This window comes from Prionailurus viverrinus, chromosome D4 (assembly GCF_022837055.1).
Source record: "Prionailurus viverrinus isolate Anna chromosome D4, UM_Priviv_1.0, whole genome shotgun sequence".
In the NCBI taxonomy this organism is placed as follows: domain Eukaryota; kingdom Metazoa; phylum Chordata; class Mammalia; order Carnivora; family Felidae; genus Prionailurus; species Prionailurus viverrinus.
The window spans coordinates 4,226,344-4,247,432 of NC_062573.1; the positions used below are offsets into that span (position 1 = coordinate 4,226,344).

Consider the following 21,089-nt stretch of genomic DNA (forward strand, 5'->3'; position numbering starts at 1 on the left):
TTAAGATTTTATTTCTTTAATTTCTATACCTAGTGATCAAGATCAAGATCAGGAGTCACACGCTGTACCAGGCGCTCCTGGAAGATTCTTTCTGAAAGAACAGTTTGGTAGTCAGGCATGGGGGAAATATTGGACTTGACTATTCTGGTTACCTAGAGCACTTCGTGATGAGTAGTTATGTCTCAGACCGTCTATAGTTAGGGCTTTGATTGGTTCTTGTGTTTATTTGTATCAGTTTTAACAATTATATCATTAGGCAAATTCAGCATGTGCTCATTTCGTTTTTCTTCCCAAAGAGCTAAAGGCACATAGTGGAGGGCTTTAAATCTAGCACATTTGTCTAGCATAGCAATTCTAATGGTAAAAAATGGAACAAATACAGGGAAAGCAATCTGTAGAGGTAGAAAACCAACCAGATAAAGGACACAGAGGAGGAGATAAGTGCACAATTACACGGAGGTAGGGTGGGGTGGGAAAGGTATCCCCCGCCATGTTCCTGAAGAGGCGTAGCTTTGTCCCGTGGGCAGCAGCAGTGGGTTTTATAGGGTATTGTGGAGTTATTCCGCCGTTCACTTCCACGTATGATGAAATATTTTTCTCTTACCCAATATGAGCTTATATCTATGATGATAATTTTGTGGGTTTATTCAAAAGAGAAGGTGTTATTGACATGAGCCATCTTCCTGTGAGGCTGCGGTGAGGTGAGGTTGAGAATTTGAACAGCTTGAGTTTAGCCGCTCCTCAGAGTTCACTTTGAAAGTAGCTTATCTGCTAATCACTGAGAGGTGTGATGGGAAGGGTGCCGATAAATTTTGGAGTAAGCCAAGCTTGGCTCTGAGAGATTGGGCTGGCACTTAAGGTCTTTGGGTTCGTTTTCTCTTCTCTAAAGTGAGAATGATCCTCTTTGAAAGGGAGTTCTGTGACTAAGGAAATAGGCACGTTGGAGGGCCTCACACAATTGAGTCTGTATGGGCTGATAGTGGTGTTCCAACTCATGTTCCTTCAGTCCACATTTTGTTCCCATCAAACAGTAACCACTAATGAAACAGTAGCAGTGTAAGAAAGCCTTTTGTTGTCTGACTTCTCATACAGCTTTTGGGTAAGTTACAGTGATGCATTGTAGACTCATTTTTTTTTTTTTTCTTATACATACTCTGATCACCAGGTATCAAGGTTACATTGGTGCAGCCCTAGTTTTGGGGGGAGTAGATGTTACTGGACCTCACCTCTACAGCATCTATCCTCATGGATCAACTGATAAGTTGCCTTATGTCACGATGGGTGAGTGTAACATTTCCCTGATGTTTCAGAATCCTCTTATTTGCCAAGGTGGTCTCTTAAAGAGCTGGGCTATTTCCCATTAGAGGAGCCAGGGCAATATAGTGCTTTGATTCATTCTGCAACATTTATTGAGTTCCTCCTATGGGTTAGGCCCTGTTCTAGGTGCTTGGGATATAGCAGTGAACACAAGTTAAAGATTCTTGCTTGCAAGGAGTTTGTATTTTATTTTTTTAATTTTTTTTTTTTTAAATTTTTTTTTTAACGTTTATTTATTTTTGGGACAGAGAGAGACAGAGCACGAACGGGGGAGGGGCAGAGAGAGAGGGAGACACAGAATCGGAAACAGGCTCCAGGCTCTGAGCCATCAGCCCAGAGCCTGACGCGGGGCTCGAACTCCCGGACCGCGAGATCGTGACCTGGCTGAAGTCGGACGCTTAACCGACTGCGCCACCCAGGCGCCCCAGGAGTTTGTATTTTAGTGGGGGTAGACAGACAGTAACAACAACTGTTATGAATATATTAATATTTTAGAAAGTGATAAATACTAGGAGAAAAAGTTATGCAGGTGATTCTGTACTACAGTTACACAAGATACTACCTTTGGGGGAAACTGGGTCGAGGCCGTATAGAAACCCAGTGTATTATTTCTTATATCCGCATGTGAATTTACCATCATCTCAAAACAAAAGGTTAAAAAAATTAATGCAGGGTAAGGGGGCTTTGGAGTGTGGGAGTGGGAGTCAGAATATAGTATTAAATAGAACAAAGTAGGCCTCAGGGTCAGGTTTCAGCGGAGAGAAGTTAGAGTGGAAGCCTCGTGGTGGGAACACGTCTAGTACACGCATTGACTTTTTTTTTTAAGCGAGGGTGACTGGGGCCCCTCTTAATTTCTGAGAGATCAGAGGCATTTAATTCCTCTCTGAACCTTGATTTCCTCACCTGTGAAATGGTATCAATAATATCTGCCATATACACCAGGTTGTAAGGATTAGAAGTAATGTATATAAAGCATCTGGTCAAATGCCTGGTCTATGATAATGGTTACTCTTTTCAGACTAGCTTTCTACATTTGTATTTAGCTCTAAAGGCTAGTCAGGAGTATTTTTTTTTTTTAAAGTTTATTCATTTTTGAGAGACACAGAGCACTAGTGGGGGAGGAGCAGAGAGAGAGGGAGACACAGAATCCGAAGCAGGCTCCAGGCTCTGAGCTGTCAGCACAGAGCCCGACATGGGGCTTGAACCCACAAACTGTGAGATCATGACCTGAGCTGAAGTCAGACGCTTAACCGACTGAGCCACCCAGGTGCCCCAAGAGTAATTTTTGCTTTTAATGATCACACACACGTGCGTGCACACACTTACACACAAAGGAGTGATAAAATTGGGATTTTCAAATTACGACTTTTATGTTAAATTTCTGAGTCAAATTGTGTAGGTGCAGAAATTTGAACAGGTCATGTGTAGCTGGTATTTTTCCAGCTGTTGTTTACCTCTTATGTTTTTTTGTCTTGGTGTCTTGGCTCTGAAGAGCTAGGAGAACTGCCTTGAATAGTTTGGAAATTGCCAGTTTGAGACCTTGCTATTCCATCGTGCTCTCTAGCCTCTTAGAAGGTTTTTAGACAACAGATGTTCCCTGTTTGCTGGGGAGAATGATTTACCCCCAGATACCATCTGGGCGAGTCTTTGTAATTATTTTAAAATGAAGATACTTACAGTAATTTTAGAATTGTTCGGAACTGCTTTATTCAAATATATTTGTTATCTCCATCAAAGTATTGTTTTTATTTCTCCCTGTTTGATTGATGCCCTTAAATGGAGGTAAAGATTAATTAGCTCTTTCTCTTAAGTAGTTGCTTTTCTTCTTTTTTTTAACTGTAAAAGAATTTCACACTTGCAGAAAAGTAACAGTAATATACAATGGACAGTCATATGTACTCTTTACTCATATGTGTCAGTTAACATTTTAGGACACTTGTTCTCGCTTTCTCAGACCTTATTACCGTTAACTTTTTGTGTGGAATCATTTGAGAGTAAGTAGCGGACACCATTATCCACCTCTGAATCCTTTACCTTGTTCTCTTACGTTACCTTGATAAAATCATCACATTCAGGAAATTTAACGTTATTACAAAGCAGGTTCAGTTTTAAGCTGGGAAAATTGGTTTCTTTTGCTTTTGACCTGTAGTAATTTGTCTTCTGAGCCCAATCCCGAATTCAGGAAAAGTTGTTGAAAGTGAGCAGTCAGGCGGTTGTGCCGCATGTACTCTCCCTCCTGGTCGACAGTGAACTTGCTCTTCCAAGTCTAGCGTGTCTCCAGGGTGATGCTTCTCGGCCTGAACTCAACGTGGCCTACTTCTGTTGAGAGATCTTTGCTCTACAGAGTCTGCTTTCGCTACCGTGAAAGACCAGATTAAGGAGCAGACATTTGTAACATCTGATGAATACACGAGTAAATGATTACTTTGAGCTGCAGTTTGTTCATCTGTTCATTTATGTGCCAACTATTTCTTGCCTTCTCTGTCTAGGCACTGTGGCTGGCTCCACAGATAGAGATGAACGCGTGGATCTTTGCCCTCGATATAGTCGCAGTGTAGTGAGGGAACCAGATGTATGAACTGACAAGGGCAGTAGGTAGCAAGGCCAGTGGAGGCCCGAGGGAGAAGGGATCACATGGAAATGGGAGGATCTCAGGAAAAGCCTTGCTTCACATGAACAGAATCTTAAAAGAAGCATAAGTTACCTTCATTCATCTATCAGATACTTACTTAGCACTCACAGTGTGCTGGGCACTGTGCTAGGTGCGGGAATACAGTGGTCAGCACAGCACCTGCCCTCAGAGCTTAGAGCCTCATGTGGGAGACAGGAATTTAAAAAGTAAGTACAGGGGCGCCTGGGTGGCGCAGTCGGTTAAGCGTCCGACTTCAGCCGGGTCACGATCTCGCGGTCCGTGAGTTCGAGCCCCGCGTCGGGCTCTGGGCTGACGGCTCGGAGCCTGGAGCCTGTTTCTGATTCTGTGTCTCCCTCTCTCTCTGCCCCTCCCCCGTTCATGCTCTGTCTCGCTCTGTCCCCCCAAAAATAAATAAACGTTGAAAAAAAAATTAAAAAAAAAAAAAATAAAAAGTAAGTACACATTCATCTGAAAGAATGCGCTGTGCTAAGTGCCCTGGAGGAAAAGAACAGTAATACGAGAAAGTAACAGGCAGGAATATGTGGATAATGGCTGTTTGGGAGGTCCTTACTGAGCAAGTGACATTAAAACATTTTCTAATGATAGTAATTTACGAACATGACAAAACATTCAAGTGGGAATATTACATGAAAAATAAGTGTGTTTCGTATCCCTCCTCCAAAGTAACCACCTTTAAGGTTTTTTTGGTGTTTTTTTCCAGATAATGTTTTATGAAACCGCTTCATGTATCTGTATCAGTCTGTCACTATTAAAGATACACAAATGAAGTCATACCAAACACACTGTTCCCTTACTGTTAACTTGTTTTGGAGAGGTTCTTTATCAGCACAAAAGAAGTTCTTTATCATGTAGATCTGTATCACAATGACAACTGCATAGAAATGCATTATATGGCTGTATGAGGACTTAACCTATTCTATTGATGCATATTTCTGTACTTCAGATCAATTCCTAGCAGTGGAATTTCAGGATGAGGGTATGTGTATGTATTGTTCCTGGTCCTCTGTGGCAAGCGACAGAATTACTGGATCATTTAAGGAAAAGAGAAATATGTTGGAAAGGATAGTAGGTGGCTCATGGAATAGCTGGGAGGGCAGGAGCTGGATGTGGGGCCGCGAGCAGTGTTAGAAATCCTTCTGTGGCATAGGCTGCCACAGGCGAGCACAGAGTGCTCCAGACCGCGCTGGGGCCACAGGTGCTGCTGGGGCCTGGCTCAGCCTCCCTGACTCTTCTGGAACGGATTCTTCCTGACATCCCTTTCACCACTGCTGGAGAGTTCCTTATTGGCCGGGGGGGGGGGGGGGGGGGGGGGGGGGGGGGCAGAGATGCTTCTAATTGATGAAGTTTGGTCACTCCTAAGGGGGTGGGGTTCCCCAGAATAGGAAGGGAGTCCTACTATACACACTGCCACTGATCAGCCCAGCAAAGTGGCAAAGGGCCATATAGCTCATTCTGCTTTTTGAGAGCTGTTGCCAAATTGCCCTCCGAAAAGATTGTACTAGTTTATATTCCCACCAAGAGAATGAGATTGCTGTTCTCTTAACAACCTTACCAACACTGGGTATTTGTGCCAGTCTGATGGGTGAAAGATGGGAAGACGTAGCACGTAAGCAGAGACCTGAATGGTAAGTAGAAATTTGCCAGGAATTCCTGCCCTGCTCCTTGTCCCCAAGGAGAGACTTCAGGCCCTGTGTGCACTAGGGACCTGTACGGTCGAGGAACTAAAGGGCCAGAGTTTGCTGGACGAGTGAGGCAAGTGCTCTGGGTGGGGGGAGTGCTCAATGCAGGGGGCAGAGCTGAAGCTAAGACCTTCTGGAAGGTGGAGTAGAGGTATGACTGGAAAGCTAGGCCCGAGAGGGTCTCAGTGATAGAGGCCAAGTTGTTTGGCTTTTGTCCTGGAGGTTCCCATCTAAAGTTTTCACGCCAGAGAAGGATGGGATAAGGTTTGCTTGTTAGAGCAGTCTTATGGCTGTCGGAAGGAGGATTGGCATCAGGGAGTCTGAGGCAGAGATGGAGATTGTATCTGGCCAGAAATATTGAGGGTGTGGCGGGGTTTGGTGACGGTAGCGGTGGCCACTGTCTTTACAGCGAGCCCTCGGTAACCAGCTGACCATTAGACCAGATCGCAGGCGTCTGGCTTCCATCCTCTCCTGACTTCTCAATGCCGGTTCCTTCCTGGTTCTTGACTGCAGTGGCGCAGTTAGCTCCTTCACCTGGGGTCACCTCCCTTCCAGTTGGGCTGTAGGCCCCTTTTCCTGTCTCGTTTCCTGTTCCTCCTCTACCTGTCCCCTAGGCCTTTGTTGTAACAGAGGCACCTTGTACCTCTCGCCCTCCCCTGGGCTGGCTCCTACACCCCGCTGTTGTAGTGCTGCCTTCCTTCCGAAAGGCCTTTTCTGCCCCCAGTGTTCCTGCTGCTCATCGGGGGTCTAGCCCAGAAGCCAGTCCCTCGTGACTGCGCCAGGCTGAGTTAGCAGGTCCCTCTCGGGGCATTCCAGGATTCCCGCCTTGTCTGCTCGGCCCAGCTCTTGTCCCTTCCACGCATGCGAATGTTTGGCGAATGTTTGAAATCTGTCAGAGCATAGAATCTGTCTTGCCTCCAGTGCCCCAGAGTCCTGTGTGACTCAGTGAATATTTGATGGCGAAATAATTTTCTGATTCGCTAACTGGCTTGTATCAAAGAGTATCTGAAACTTAGCGTTAGAAACCTTAGCTACTCATTATTTTTGACGAACAGTTTCCAGTACCCTTGGAATGGAGTTGATTTATGATTTAGGTTGTGGTGCATATGGGGGGCCTGAGGTCCGCTGTGAGAGAATGGCACAAAGCATTGGGGTAAGGTTGTTGTTGTTTTTTTTTTTTTCCTTTAAAACTCAGTATCATTTCACATTTAAAGCGTCTTTGTGCCAGAGTCTCCTAGCGCTCTAGTGCTGTCACATTATTTTCAGTTAAAATTCTATGCGAGGGATGCTGCAATTGCTGTTTTATTGACGAGAGGCCTGAACTCAGATTAAGTGGTAACTTGCTTGTTATTGCGGCAAAGCTGGGATCTGGACTCTTCCGGCTCGGGCAGCCCTGGTACAACACGGCTGCTTTGATTTTACCTCTTACAGATGTTACTTCATTAAGCTATTAAGCCTTGCTTCTGAATACTGAAAATACCTCTACAGATTCCCAAAGGGCATTTATTTGTTTTGCCTATTTTCGACTGCCTGTGTGCGGATTTTCTATCCTGCATATTAAAAACGGTATTTGCTGAAACCACTTTGTAGTATCAAAGGAAAAATTTAAAAATTATACAGTTTTACCATCCAAGACAGCATGCTTTTTATTTTTTTGATTTTTATTTTTTCCAATCCAAGTCCGTTGTGAAGAGGAACGCTTTAGCAGAGAATATAAAATAAAACATAGTTTTTGTACTGCCCTGGCTTGGTGTTTGTCATTTTTTAAGTTGCTTTTAGCCATCGTTCCCTTTGGAGCAGGGCTGGCTCGCGTCTCTCCCTATGGCGATGGCAGGTGCCGCACTGCCTTTCTTCCTAACCAGCCAGTTCTTCTGGCTTCCAGTCGTTGCTGTCGTCTTCCCTCCCTCCCTTCTCCTTTCCTTAGTTCTTTTTTTTTTTTTTTTTTTGAGAGGGTAGGGAGCTGGATGTTGAGAGAAAAACCCCGCAATGGCCAAAATTTGGTGGATCTTGTTTTAATTCATGTTACAGCAGGGGCAGGACATGGATTGAGGGTCCTGACACACTCTGCCCCCCACCCCCCAAACCCCCTCCCCCCCGGGCACAGTTGAAAAATTTGCATGCAACTTTTGTTTTTAATGTTTGTTGATTGCGTGAGAGAGAGAGGGAGTGAGAGAATCCCAAGCAGGCTCCACGCCATCAGTGTGGAGCCCGACACAGGACTTGAACTCATGAACTGTGGGATCGTGACCTCAGCTTAACTGATTGAGCCACTGAGGTGCCCCTGAAAAATTTGTGTGTAACTTTTGACTCCCTCAACACTTAAGTACATAGTAGCCTATTGGTGACTGGGTAGCCTTGCTGATAACGTAAACAGTCCAGTAACACATATTTTGTATGTATTATGTACTGTGTTCTTTTGATAGAGTAAGCTGGAGAAAATGTTATTAAGAAAATCCTAAAGAAGAGAAAATACATTTAAAGTGCTGCCCTGTATCAGAAAAAAATGCATGTCTAAGTGGACCCATACGGTTCAAACCTGTTGTTATTGGGGGTGAGCTATAAACCAAACGTCAAACTACAGACACAATAGAAGGCCTTCCTGAACGAGATGTCCCACGCAGCATTAGCATCCACTGTGGAACTGAGGCTTTTCCTAAGTGTAGCTTAAGTGAGAAAATGAATATTTCATGGAAATTCCCATGTTTTAGTTAAGTTAGGAGTTTTTTATTGCGAGAAATAACAAAACTTTGTAATTAATCTTCTTTTTTTTTTTTCTTCCCTGAATGATTTGACAGTAAGAGCTGGAAGCTACAAATTACCCGTAAGACAAGGGTGTCTAAATTTTGTCTACCCATGGGCTTGCATTGGCCACTAGCCAGGTGCCTGAAGGCTACTCTTAATTTACATGGAATAGAAGACACCTGTCTTGTCTTGTGCATCTTTAACATGTTGGCACAGCTTAGTGAGCACGGAGTCCAGGAGCCCCTCTCTGAGGTCTTGCTTTCCTCAGGATTTACTTGGGAGAAGAATGTATCCAGTTCCTTGAGGTGTGGCCCTTGGACAGCTTCTGTCCTAAAACCTGTTGTGGACGTGATGTTGACCGTAATGACAGCAACGTTCAGTCAGCAGCTTACCCGTTGCATTGCCGGCAGCTGTCGTGAGATGCTTTACTGATTGAATCTTTGCAACATTGTGAAGCGGTTACGATCGTCCCTGTCTCACAGGTGCAGAAATCGAGGCTCAGAGAGGTGTGCTCACGGTAGACAGCCAGGGTGTGCGTGAACTGGGATGGGGACCCCAGCCTCTGTGACTTTTCTCCCTTGGCCGTATTATTGCTGTGAATGGTGTGTGGCATGTGGTCCAGACCAAATGTGATTTGGTGCATTCTCAAAGAAGAGGAGAGGGCCCCTTAGGTTTTGTTTATTATTTTTTTTAAGAGAATAATTTGCAAGAGACTGCAGGTGATTGATTAGTGTGATTGTTGAAAGCCAGGCAGGATTCTTTGATTTTTCTTTATTAAGAAAGGGAAAAGGGTTTGGGTTGTATATTATTTTATAGACAAAATGGGGGCTCTTTTAATTCTCAGATTAATTAGCTTTTTCTTTTAACTTGCCAGCTTTTCTTTATTAGGCAAACTGAAGTAGTGTCAGGAGAAGCTTGGGGACCATCTTTTGCTATTAGTTTGGCAGTGTTCCTTGTAGCGGCATTGGCAAGGTATATAAAATTTTTATTTTTGCCCACTTATTCACATAAGAATTAATATGAATACAATTTCAAGCATGACATTCCTGGAAATGAGGCCCTTGGACAATTTAGGAATACTAACTTAAGGAATAAACATTGGTATGCACCATTAGGGAAGACTTGGGGTCATTGCCAAGGCCATCCAGGTAAAATTTGATCTCTAGGTAAACTGGTTGTAGGATTTCCTAATTACTGGAATGTACCTCTCAAGCCCCAGTTTACAGAGCCCCCTAGTAATTAAAAAGATTTGGGACAGGGTAGTAAACGTACTGGATGTCTCACCTTGTGGGCAAAAAAAAACGAGTCTTAGAATTAACTTGGAACATCAGTAGGGAATTCAGACCTGCCATTTTCTCCGTATTTTTACACTAAAGTGCAACCTTTGTGCAGACATTTTGATATCTCCGCATGACTTGATTTTGAAAATTTTCCTGCTCTGGATCAAATTAGTGCACTGCAAGATGACAAATGTTTCTTCTTTTTTTACTTTTTTTATTAAAAAGAATTTTTTTTTCTTCTTAACGTTTATTTATTATTGAGAGAGCATGAGCATGGGAGGGGCAGAGAGAGGTGGAGGCACAGAATCTGAAGCAGGCTGCAGGCTCTGAGCTGTCAGCACAGAGCCCGACGCGGGGCTCGAACTCAAAAACCGCGAGATCACGACCTGAGCCGAAGTTGGACCCTCAACCGACTGAGCCACCCAGGTGCCCCTACTTTTTTAAATTTTTTAAACTTTATTTATTTTGAGAGTGAGAGAAAGTGCAAGTGAGGGAGGGGCAGAGAGATAGAGAGAATGAGAGAGAGAATCCCAAGCGAGCTCCACACTGTCAGCATGGAGCCTGATGTGGGGCCCGAACTCACAAACTGTGAGATCATGGCCTGAGTCGTAGTGGGATACTTAACCAACCGAGCCACCCAGGTGCCCCAGCAGTTGTTGCTTCTGTGTTCATTTTCAACTCTTAAATCAGGTGTGGACTCAGCATCACCGCATGTGGTTCATAGGCCTACGTAAAAGTCATTTTGGAGGCTGTGTGGACTTCATGGCTCCAGCATTGCTGGGGAGTCTTTTCCTAATAGTGTGGGCTGAGTGACTGTGTAGGGGTTCCACAAACATGAGTCTCTGTCAGTCCTAGACTGATGCTCAGACCCTGCTTTCCGCAGGTCAGGGGCTCTGCAGTGGACAGCACCCCATGCTGTTGGGGGCTTTGTCAGACAGGGACTTCTCAGAGCGGCATTTCTGTAAACCACCTGAGGCATAACCTAGAATCCTAGAGAAAGGCGGAGCCCCTGGCTCAGTCCTAGTCCTCCTTGTCCAGGGCTGCTCACCTAACCTTTCTGAACCCCAAGTCCCTCATTTCAAAAAAGAAACTGCTTTTTTTTTTTTTGACTTGGGAAGGTCCCAGGGTTATTGGGATGCTGCAGTGTCACGTTGTGTGTGAACACACTGTAAGAAACCATGTATTTTTCTGTGCATCTGGTGCTCTTGACATTGTTTTTCGAGGTAGTGTGGGAGTCCAGTTGGGTTCAGATCTAAGTCCGACATTTACTAGCTTTTGACCATGAGCATTGATTTCATCTGTAGAATGGGGGTTAGAGGAGCTCTCCCATGGGAAACCATACATAAAACATTCTTCGTAGCCCAGGGAAGGTGTTCAGTGCACAATATCTTGATTATTTTAGTGCTAATACATTCCCTGTGTGCAGTTCTGTACACTAAGATTTCTCTGGCAGTTTTCCTTGCTTCGATTAAGTACGGTGCATTTCAGAGGATTTAAAATGTACAATGCATGGATTTTATATTTTAACATTTGTGCTGCTGTGGAATACCAGGAAACGAAACCACTGGAAACCAAAGATTCACGGAAGTGGGATCATGCATCTTGATTCCTGGTTACTGTGAAGGTGGTATATGAAGCCAATAGATGGTGCCGTTATGTAAGAAAAAGAGAAAAATGTTTACTTCTAAAATTCATCATGTTGTTGCAGGGGATGTTATCTAGCCAGCCCTCCGCAGCTCTTAATCTTTTCTAATTAAAGTGGACTTTGTTCTTGGTTCCGTGTAAAAAAATATTTAATGTCTCCTCTAGGTAAAATTGAATTAATACGTAGGGTGCTATTCCACCTGTTTTTTTCCTGCTCTGACATTTTACCGTCAAAGTCTTTTCTGACTTGAGTTCAGTCCTTCGTCTACCCCCAAGTGAAAGCCCTTGCCGGCAGTACTCTCAGAACAGTGAAATGCAGCCCTTGGAGTTTTAATTTCTTTGCTTTAAACCCTGCTGCAGAGAGAGTGAGGCTAACTAATTCATCTTTACCTGCTCTTGTTTCAGAAGTGGGCCAGAATTGGCCCTGCTACAGAAAAGGGCCTTTATTCTCTTATAACCTAGTGTTCGATGGTCTTTCACTTATGAGACAGACTAAGCGGAAAGGCATTTTATGCATCGGAACACTTTTCACTGTGGAGTTCATTAGAGCAGGGATTTGCTGTCAGCCGTATCTGTCATGACTAGCTGTGTGACTTTGGGTAGGTTCCTTCACTTGTCTGGACTTAGTTTCTTTCAGTCTGTAAAATGGAGGTAAAACCAGCTCGTCCCCAGATCGACTACGTGAGAAAATACATGTAACGGTGCTTTGCGCATTTTTTCCACCCTGTAGGATTTCTTATTTGCGCACAGGCTCTGTGGACCAGATAAACCTTCCATGGTGATTCAGGCCGGGTGTGTCTTACAAATGATTAAACTCTGTGGTCCTTGGTCCTTGAGGGTCTGAGGGACATGAAAACTTGAGAAAGGCCTGCAAAGTGGGACAACCTGTAATTTGGGAAGTTGTTTTGAAACGTGGACCAGAGTGAAGGATGCCTGTGAAAGACCTGTCCGTTCGGACTGCCTTGAGCTCCTCCAGCAGGAGGGAGGAGTGGGTGCCCCGCGCCCACGGTGCTGAGTGAGCTTCGGTGTCCTGGGGGGGCCTAGTGCTGCGGGAGACTGAGTGAGAGAGGCCTGTTTTACGAGGATTTCATCCTCCGTCTTATCCCCGAAGCATAGGGTTAGGTGGCTTCTCTGCTGGAAGGAGAACCATTTCCATCCTCATACCGTGGCGTTTCTTAAAAATACATTAATGAAACTTTCACTTTTGAGGCCTGGATGCCCTGATTTTAGTCTTTTCTTAAGAATTCGTGTTTTTAGCCTGTCAGGTCAGTGAGATGTTGTAGTTGCAGTTATAAAAAAAAGTCCCTGTTTCCTTCAAGTGGCATTTTAAATTACTTAGAGTAAAATTTAACCCCTTTTTGACCATATCTAGAAAAGGAACTGCATTTTTTTGGGACATTAGTTTTTGAGTGAAAATGTCGGATGCTTTAAAAATCTATTTCTAAGCATATTAAATGGAATAATTTTTTTTTTTTTATTCATTGGGAATAAAAGGTAGACTCTTTGACATTGAGGTACATTTGCTGATGAAAAGGAAGCATTCTATCCCCTCACGAGGGGTTTAAATGTAATACTCAGTGCTTACTCAGGAGTGAAAACATCAAATTAAACTGTTTATGCTGACAAAGGACAAATCTGGATTTCAGCAACCCATGCAAGATTGTCTGATTGCTTGGCCTGCCTCGCCTGGAAGCTTTTGGCCAGGACTTATAATGAAATGCACGCATACAATTAAACCATTTCAAGTCGGTGTCTTGGGTTTTCCCGAGCAATGTGAGGTGCTCCACTGCTCTCTAGTGGCTGAATGTGGTCCCCTAGCGCCAACATTGCTTTATATTCATAAATCAGCTCTTCATACATTGGCAGTGTTGGCCTCCAGAGCAGGCACTAACACCGGGAGACTAGTCCTTGTAGACAGGAACGGAGTGAAAAATGATCCCAACCCATGGGTCTGCGGAAAGCACCGAATTTTACCCGGGACGAGTAGCCAGTTGACAAACAATGAGCAAGTGTGAGTAAGCACTCTGTCTGGGAGATCTGACACTGATGGATTAGAATGTTCTGTGTGTTACTCTCTTATCACTGCATACATCTTACACCTTGGCAGGCCACAGTGGCAAACAGGTCCTTGGGCACTTAAAACAGACCGCTCCTTAGCAGAAGGAGCAGCTTTTTTTCCTGAAAAGCTCTGGTTAAATTGATTTGGGGGAAAAGCAGTAGAAATCCATTTCCGGCTGCCTGTCAGAACTTCGTGACTTTGAGAAAAGAAATTTTGAAGACCTCTGTTTCCATTAAAACTGCCAACCCTGGAACTTGTTGAGGATGATTGTATAAAATAGCTCCTGGAGGACGGGGACTTTGTCTCAGAGTAATTACAATAGCTAGTTTTTATTGGGCTTTTCCTGAGTGCCAGGCCTTCTGCTTTCTGTGTCCTTCAAGCTTCCCAGCCACGCAGTGAGGAAGATCCATTCTGCCGTCCTCTCCGTTGTACGTTGTACGGGGGTGGAAGCTAAGGCCAGGGCGGCGTGGCTGCCATACTTGCAGCTTTCGGGCGACAGTCGCACTGGGCTCGGAGTGATGGTGCGTCCTGGAGCAGCTTGGCCGCCTTGCGGGGCGGGGCTCTCAGCGCCTCAGTGATGTGCTGGGGCAGACGGTGAAGTGCCGGAATTGTGCCCCCTCCTGCACAGCAGTGTGCCCTCTGAGCCCGCTGCCTGGCGGGCTCCTGGGATGGTTTGTTTGAAGGAAGGAGGGGAAGTCGCCCTTCTGAAACGTGGAGCCACGAGACCTGGGCTTGAATCTTGGCTCCACTTCTTATTGACTGTATTGCTTTTGCCAGTTGAGCCTGTTTCCTTGCCTGTAAAGAGAGGAAATACCTACATCGCTTGAGTTCAGGGTCTGGGACCTAAAAGGCTCTCAGTAAATGCTTTCCCCTTTTCCCGTCTGGGATTTTGTGAGCATAGACCTTCTTAGAAAAAAGCCAAATTCTGCCTGCTGGCTTTCAGTTCCTTCTAAGAGTTGGACTTAGAGCATTGGGTTTTAGAAAATTCTTTCAGTCTTTAATTTCTTCAGCATGTCTAAAAACATAGATTCTAGAATTGCTGAGTTTGATTTCGTGCTTTAAAGAACACTATGAAAACATTTCATGGCTTTTCAACAAAATTCTTCTGCCCTCGAGCTCTGTCAGTTCAGGTGTTTTTGAATATACAGAACAGGTAAAAGTGATCGATAGTAAAATTTTCTTGATACCCTTCCTATTTTGTCCTGAATTCCTTCTGAAAAAGTGAAGGTCGCACTCACTGAAGTACTGATGTTGATAAGCTAAGATCAGAAATACCTTCAGAGGTTTTAGAAAATGGAGACTAATTTCATTGTTCTTTTTATTCAAAAAATTTTTTTGAATGGGCTTGTTTTAAAATAAATAGAACAGGTTCTTGAGTGGCATTGCTAAACAGTGAACGGCATCTGTTTAATCATTTAAAACATTTAACTAAAATTTCAATCCCATTTGAATTTCCAAGCAAAACTACACAAATTAACCATACTCAGATGTGTGCTAATCATTCTGCTGAAATCCGAAGAAAAAGCAATTTAGAAAGCATGCTTTTTTTGCAGTGGGGAGCTAAGAAAATATAGCCGTTTCCAGGCTTACTTGTTAATCTCGATTTCACGCGTTTGGTTTTGCTACGTAAGAGGCCACGTGGTGGAATGGAAGGAGCATCAGAACGATCTGGGTTCAAAATCCCAGATTTGCTGATCAGATTGGTTATGTGATGTGGGCAAGTTCCTCACCTCCTAGATTCTGTCTCCCCTTTTGTAAGATGGGACTACTCCGATCTGCCATGTCTGAAGAGCAGACAAAACCAACGGGACTGTGCTTTGAAATTTTTTAAACACTATGTGTACTGTGTTATTGTGGTCTGTTTAGTGATTTGTGTGCCACAGTGTAGACTTCTGGATAAGTGGGAGCTGGCTTGGGGCTGATCTGCTCAGAGGACTTCATGATAAAGATGCTTTTACCTTGAAGGCCGTACTAAGGAGGCCCTCCTCAGGACGGTGGTAGACACGGTGTGTATATTTGTTTGAGATGATTGATTGCTGTCGTTCCTTGGAAGTATTGACTCCTGCATGGATTGACCTTCAGGCCCCTGGACACAAATTTCAGGAATTAGCTGCATGCTGCTGCTCTTAGCATGATGGTGACAGCTGGCAAGATCTTGGGGTTTTTACTTTTGCTTTTGGCTTTTTCCATCCCTGTACCATGTCAAATTCTTACTTTCTCCAAGTTTATACCTTAAAAAAATTGTAAGTAATGTCTGGTCTTTTGAAGAAAAAAAAAATGTGAGTAAACAAAATAGTATCACTCAGATATAAGCATAATATTTTGACTTATATTTTTCTAGATTTGTGTAGTATGTGTCATAGAAGCTTCTGTGTTAACATTGCTTTGGAACATGTTTTTCCCCTCTTGAATATTTTATCATGGACATCTTATTGCCAAAAAAATATTGTGTTAATGACTGTATACATAATATTGTTTATTTTTTCCTATTGTCTGATTGTTTACCTCTAGTGTTTTGTTTTTTGTTCTGCTAATCTAAACAGTGATCTTTTTATATGCATAGTTTGGGTACTTATCCATTTATTTCTTTAAAATAACTCTAGCAGTGGAATTGCTGGTGGAGATGTATAACTTTATCCTTTCTGATTGATGTTTCTAAGTTGCCTGATAAAAAAGTTCTATTCATTTTTGCTTCTACGAGTGTGTTAGATTTGCCTGTTTCACAACACCTTTGTCAGCCCATGGTATTATTTTTTTAATCTTTGTTAAATGTAAAAGTCAAAAAAATGATTATTTAATTTAAATTCATGTTTCTTTGATTACTAGTGAACTTGAACAGTGTTTCTAAATGTACAGGCCTGTCACATTTTTTCTTTTTTTGTCAACTGCTGTGTCCTTTTTTCTGTTGGCATATTGGTGTCCTTTATCTATGAGCCCTTTTTATTTATTGATGCCCTACATGTTGCATATATTTTCCTGAGTTTCACAGCCTATATTTTACATTGTTTACAGAAGTTGGTCCCCCCCCCCCACCCCCAAACCAGTGGCCTGCTGTTAATAAGAGCAGATACTTCATTTTAAAAGATTGGCTGGAGGTGTGGCCCCTTGGCATTTTTGCCTGGGACCCCCTTCTCCTGGAGGTTAGCAGTGTGGATGGCCCCTACTGTCATCTTGAAGCGGGTTAGGCCCCGACAGTCAGAGATGGGGAGCAGACCTGCTTTCCGGGACCCCACAGGGTATCTGTTGTGGGAGGAATTCTTTTAATGGCCACTAAACAGGAGCAGCCAGGGTGCAGTGGTACCCACCTGGTGGCTGCAGTGGATCAGGGAGCGCAGGGCAGTTCCTGGCCCCCTCAGGCGGAAGAGGGCTGCGTTCTGTATCCTTCCCCCATCCCTGTCTCCACAGCTTGGCTGCTGGGTGGTTTGGGAGTCCCAAGGGGTTGATCAGGGAGGAGGTGGGAGGTGAACTAGGGACATACGGTGGGTGCAGGAGGTGAGTCAGTGGATAGGGAGCCACCACTATGTCTTGCACCATTCTCTTTTCTTTTTCTTTCTTTCTTTCTTTCATTATTTATTATTTATTTATTTGGAGAGAGAGAGGGGGAGAGAGAGAATCCCAAGCAGACTCCTGCTTGTCCGCACAGAGCCCGAAGCGGGGCTCGATCTTACGACTGCAAGATCATGACTTCAGTTGCTGTCAAGAGTCGGACGCTTAACCAACTGAGCCACCCAGGTGCCCCGCACCATCGTCTTTCTAAAAGCTGGTCACTGATCGCACCTCGTTTTTCTGTTTTTTTTTTTTTAATTTTTTTTTTTTTTAACGTTTATTTATTTTTGAGACAGAGAGAGAGCATGAACGGGGGAGGGTCAGAGAGAAGGAGACACAGAATCGGAAACAGGCTCCAGGCTCTGAGCTGTCAGCACAGAACCCGACACGGGGCTCGAAGTCACGGACCGCGAGATCATGACCTGAGCCGAAGTCGGCCGCCTAACCGACTGAGCCACCCAGGCGCCCCTCGTTTTTCTGTTTTAAAGAGCTTCGTTCTAGAAGCAACACTGGCTACTCAGCAACTGTGGGTGGGCTGCAAAAGGCAGCCTTGGTGGAGGTTGCTAAGGAGCAGCTACATGGAGACTACGAATGAGACGGGCTGTCTAGTAAAATGCAGGAGCCCACGGAAGGCATTTTACCCCTGTGGTATCACAGAGGTTTGGACCAGACCAGGACATATAATATGACATGGTTTTGTGGGTGTAAAGCCTTTTTTTCCTTTTGAACACTGAACTTGCTTCACATCTGAGTTTGTCTTATATTCACCCCAGTATGGTAAATTAGGCAATAAATGTCTTTTCCACTTTATCAAGGCATTTATTGCTATCATCACTCCTTCAGGGCCAGCTCAGAGTTTTCCCCAGCTCCTTCATTTGGACAGGTGCCCTCAAATCAGCCTGGCTTAATTCAGCAGATTCTATTTAGTGCTTGCTGTGTGCCTGAGACTGCTAGGGATGGGGGTGCAGATACGAACCCTCGTGGTGGGGGTTGGTCAGGGAAAGCTTGTGGGAAGAAGCAGTCTCTCGGCTGGGGTTTGAAAGGTGACTAGGAATCCTATAGACCGTCAAGGGGGCAAAGGGCATAGCATGTGCCAAGGTGGGATTGGCTTGAAGTGGTATAATTTAGGAAACTATTATCAGTTTTATGTTGGTGGGATGTCAAGTGTATGTGTCAGGGCTGAGAAGGGGGTCGAGGGAGACAGAGACCCGATCGTGGAAGGTCATGCACGTCTGCTCTGGTCAGTTGTGGTAGGAGAGGGTGACTGCCTCAGGTCACGCCTGAGACAGAGTCCTGCCGTGTGTTTATTCTGTAATGCCAGACAAGAAGCTTTACTGCTTTAGTGGGGTGACTGAATGGCATGACGTGATGCGTAGCCCATGGCGGGTGCTCAGTGTGCCCTGGTTTCTTCCTTCTTGGCTGCCTTCTCCTCCCTGCTGTTAGATAAGCTCTTTGAGGTCAGGCCTCACACCTCTTGCTCCTTGAGCCCATCCTGCATTTGTGGAAAGCATCCTCTCTCTGACCTGTGTTTCCTTCACCTGACATGCCTGCCGTCTGAAGCAGAGGCCCTCGTCTCCTGGCCTTTCTGTTCATGCATTCCTGAATGGGAAGCCAGGTACTTCTGACTAATTGTCTAAGGTGACCTTGGTTTTGGAATAGAAAACCAGTGTAAATGCTCCTTAGAAGATCGTTTGCCTTGGTTTTGGATTTGGAAGTGCCACGTTTGGGTAGGTTGATGCTGAAATAATGGAATGTATCAGGGCATTACTGTGGCTTAAAAATGGGATATAATATTTAAACATTTTGTCGGTCCGTGGCTGCTATACTAGTGTGGCATTAGGTGATTTACTGTATATAGTTTTAAGTGGCATGGAAACAAGAGCTAGGAAACCTGAGTGAAATTATTAAAGAATACTGGTCTCCTGGAGTTTACCATCTGTTTTTTCTTTTGAATGGCCACCTTCCGTTCCTTCCCCCAGTTGCATTGCCTTGAAATTATGTGAGGATTTGCATCTTGTTCTCTGGCCACTTTGGGCAATTGCAGTCATTTTTGAAATTCTGACTTCAGTTTTCTAAATAGCCGACACACGTTCAGGGTTTCCTAGAAACCTGTTGACAAAAAGTCCACGGCTCTCCGTCTCCTAGCGCTTCCACGGATTTCTGAAAAGGGGGCGCCAGAGTCCTCCTTTCCTAAAAAGCTGGGAGCAGGAGCTAATTTGCAAGTGATTTAGAAATTGTTTTTAATGTTGAATTTCCCTTTCTTTTCAAGTTTATTTGGAGTCTGCTTATCTTTGATCTCCGGAGCAGCAGAATCAGGCCGTTTAGCAAGCTTCTGCCTTCCAGAAGACTTCTCCATACCATGCCTGTGCTCTGTAGGTTGGAGTGTGTGTGTTGGGGGCATGGTGTGAAAGGGGAAGTGGAAATACAGCGGGATAAATACCCCCGTGTCCTTTCTACATTGACCTCACCTGCAGCTTCCAGCTCTTGAAAAAAAAGTCATCCTCTCTGATAATGTGAGAAGCATCCCCACACTGAAGAGACTCTTTTTTGGGCAACAGTTTAGACATAGTACATAATTTCTGCTTCTAGAAATTTTGCCTGCAGCATTGTTCCCTAACAGGAAAAATAATATTTTTGATAAGGGAAGAATTATTACATTGAGAGGAAAGTACTTTTCATTCTTTAAAATATTAGATGAAGCTAAACAGAAGGAAATATATGTGCCCAGGAAAAATTAGAGTAAAATTAACCTGTTTATTATGGTGAACTGCCAAAGAAAGGGTGACCTGAGAGAAAAAGAACAGGGCTGGTAATTTTTAAGGAAAAATGTCTTTTAAGGTAAGCTTAAGCTTAGTTTTCTCTTATATAGTAATTGATTACGGTTTTCCACAAAGTTGTTAGCTTTTAGGTTCCCTGCCCTTCCCTGTCTTGTCCTAACGTTTATTTCAGGCCTCTGGTACATTTACCCGTAGCTCTTCAGAGGGAGATGCTTGAGCCAGATTGGATTAGGCAAGGCTGCTCTTGGGCACATTTGGTGTCTAGAAATGTTTTCTTCCGAGATTTTCTTATTTGCAGTTTTCTTGTTTCTTCATGAGAGCTGGCCTCTGTTTTCCGCACAGAACCAGCTTGTCTTTTTACTGAAGTCCAAGACTGGCTCTCACCTGGGCCTTAAAACTGGAGTTACTTTTTCTTCTTGATCCCTGAATCTCAGAGTAAATGAGTGACTCACAGAACGTTGGTGGACTTTGACTCTATTTTCAGGTTTTCAAGGACATGTTTATTAACGAAATTCAGAGGCTTGGCTTTGGTGAATTTGCTCTTGCTTATCTGCTGGTTTTATTTGGATGCACTGGTTTTATAGCTGTTTAATTTCTCTCCTCTCCAAAGGGCTTTTAATATCTCTTTAGATCCCCCCCCCCCTTTTTTTTTTAAGGAGAAAAAAAATGGTAAGAGGGGAGAATGGGGTTGCCTTTTGCTCCCAAGCCTAAATGAATAGTCATTGCTTGTAATACCGGTCTACACTTGACGCTTCCTACTGCTTTAGATGTGATGTATCCGGTGCTGGGAAGGTAATGATCCTCAACCACAGCAATATTCCATAACAGGAGTATCTGTCATATTCATCGGGATTACCATGTTCGTTGATTTGTGTCTGTAAATCTGCTGTTTCTACCCTTTAAATTTGATCTATAATTGGACCTCCTTAAATGGTTCAGATAAGGTAGTCTGTATTTTCTCAATGCAGCGTGGCTGTCAGCTTCTCCTTTTTCATTATACATTCAGCAGACTTGATAAAATCAGCAGGACACCTCATTTGAAACTGTTTAATCGCTGCCTTTTTCCTTTGCTAAAACCATTGAGGTGGTCAAGCGATGTACACAAATCATTTTAAATAGAAAATATGGTTTTCTCTGTGACCCAGCTAAATAGATAGTGTTATGCAAAACAAGTTAAAAAGTAATAAATGCCAAAAAAATCTTCTAATTGGAGTAAAAAATTGTGGGCAACTCTATCCTCTCTCCAAAAGTACAGTATCCTGAAATATTGCCAGGACTCTGTAAAGACAAGATGATGGTTTTCTAAAGATTCTCTGGTTTCTGAACAAAGCAAGTTTAAATTTTCAAATAGTGCTGAGCTGCCTTTTACATTCATTCAAAGGGGGCCCACGC

At 43.8% G+C, this 21,089-nt stretch overlaps 1 protein-coding gene across 1 annotated transcript in view; it reads left to right on the top strand.

Moving 5' to 3' along the window:
• The window catches only part of PSMB7 (proteasome 20S subunit beta 7), a 59,193-nt gene that overhangs the window by 8,047 nt on the left and 30,057 nt on the right, over window positions 1-21,089 (top strand). The window contains exon 5 of the mRNA XM_047830986.1: window positions 1,166-1,281. Coding sequence (XP_047686942.1) covers window positions 1,166-1,281 — 116 coding nt within the window. The remainder of the gene's footprint in view (window positions 1-1,165; window positions 1,282-21,089) is intronic.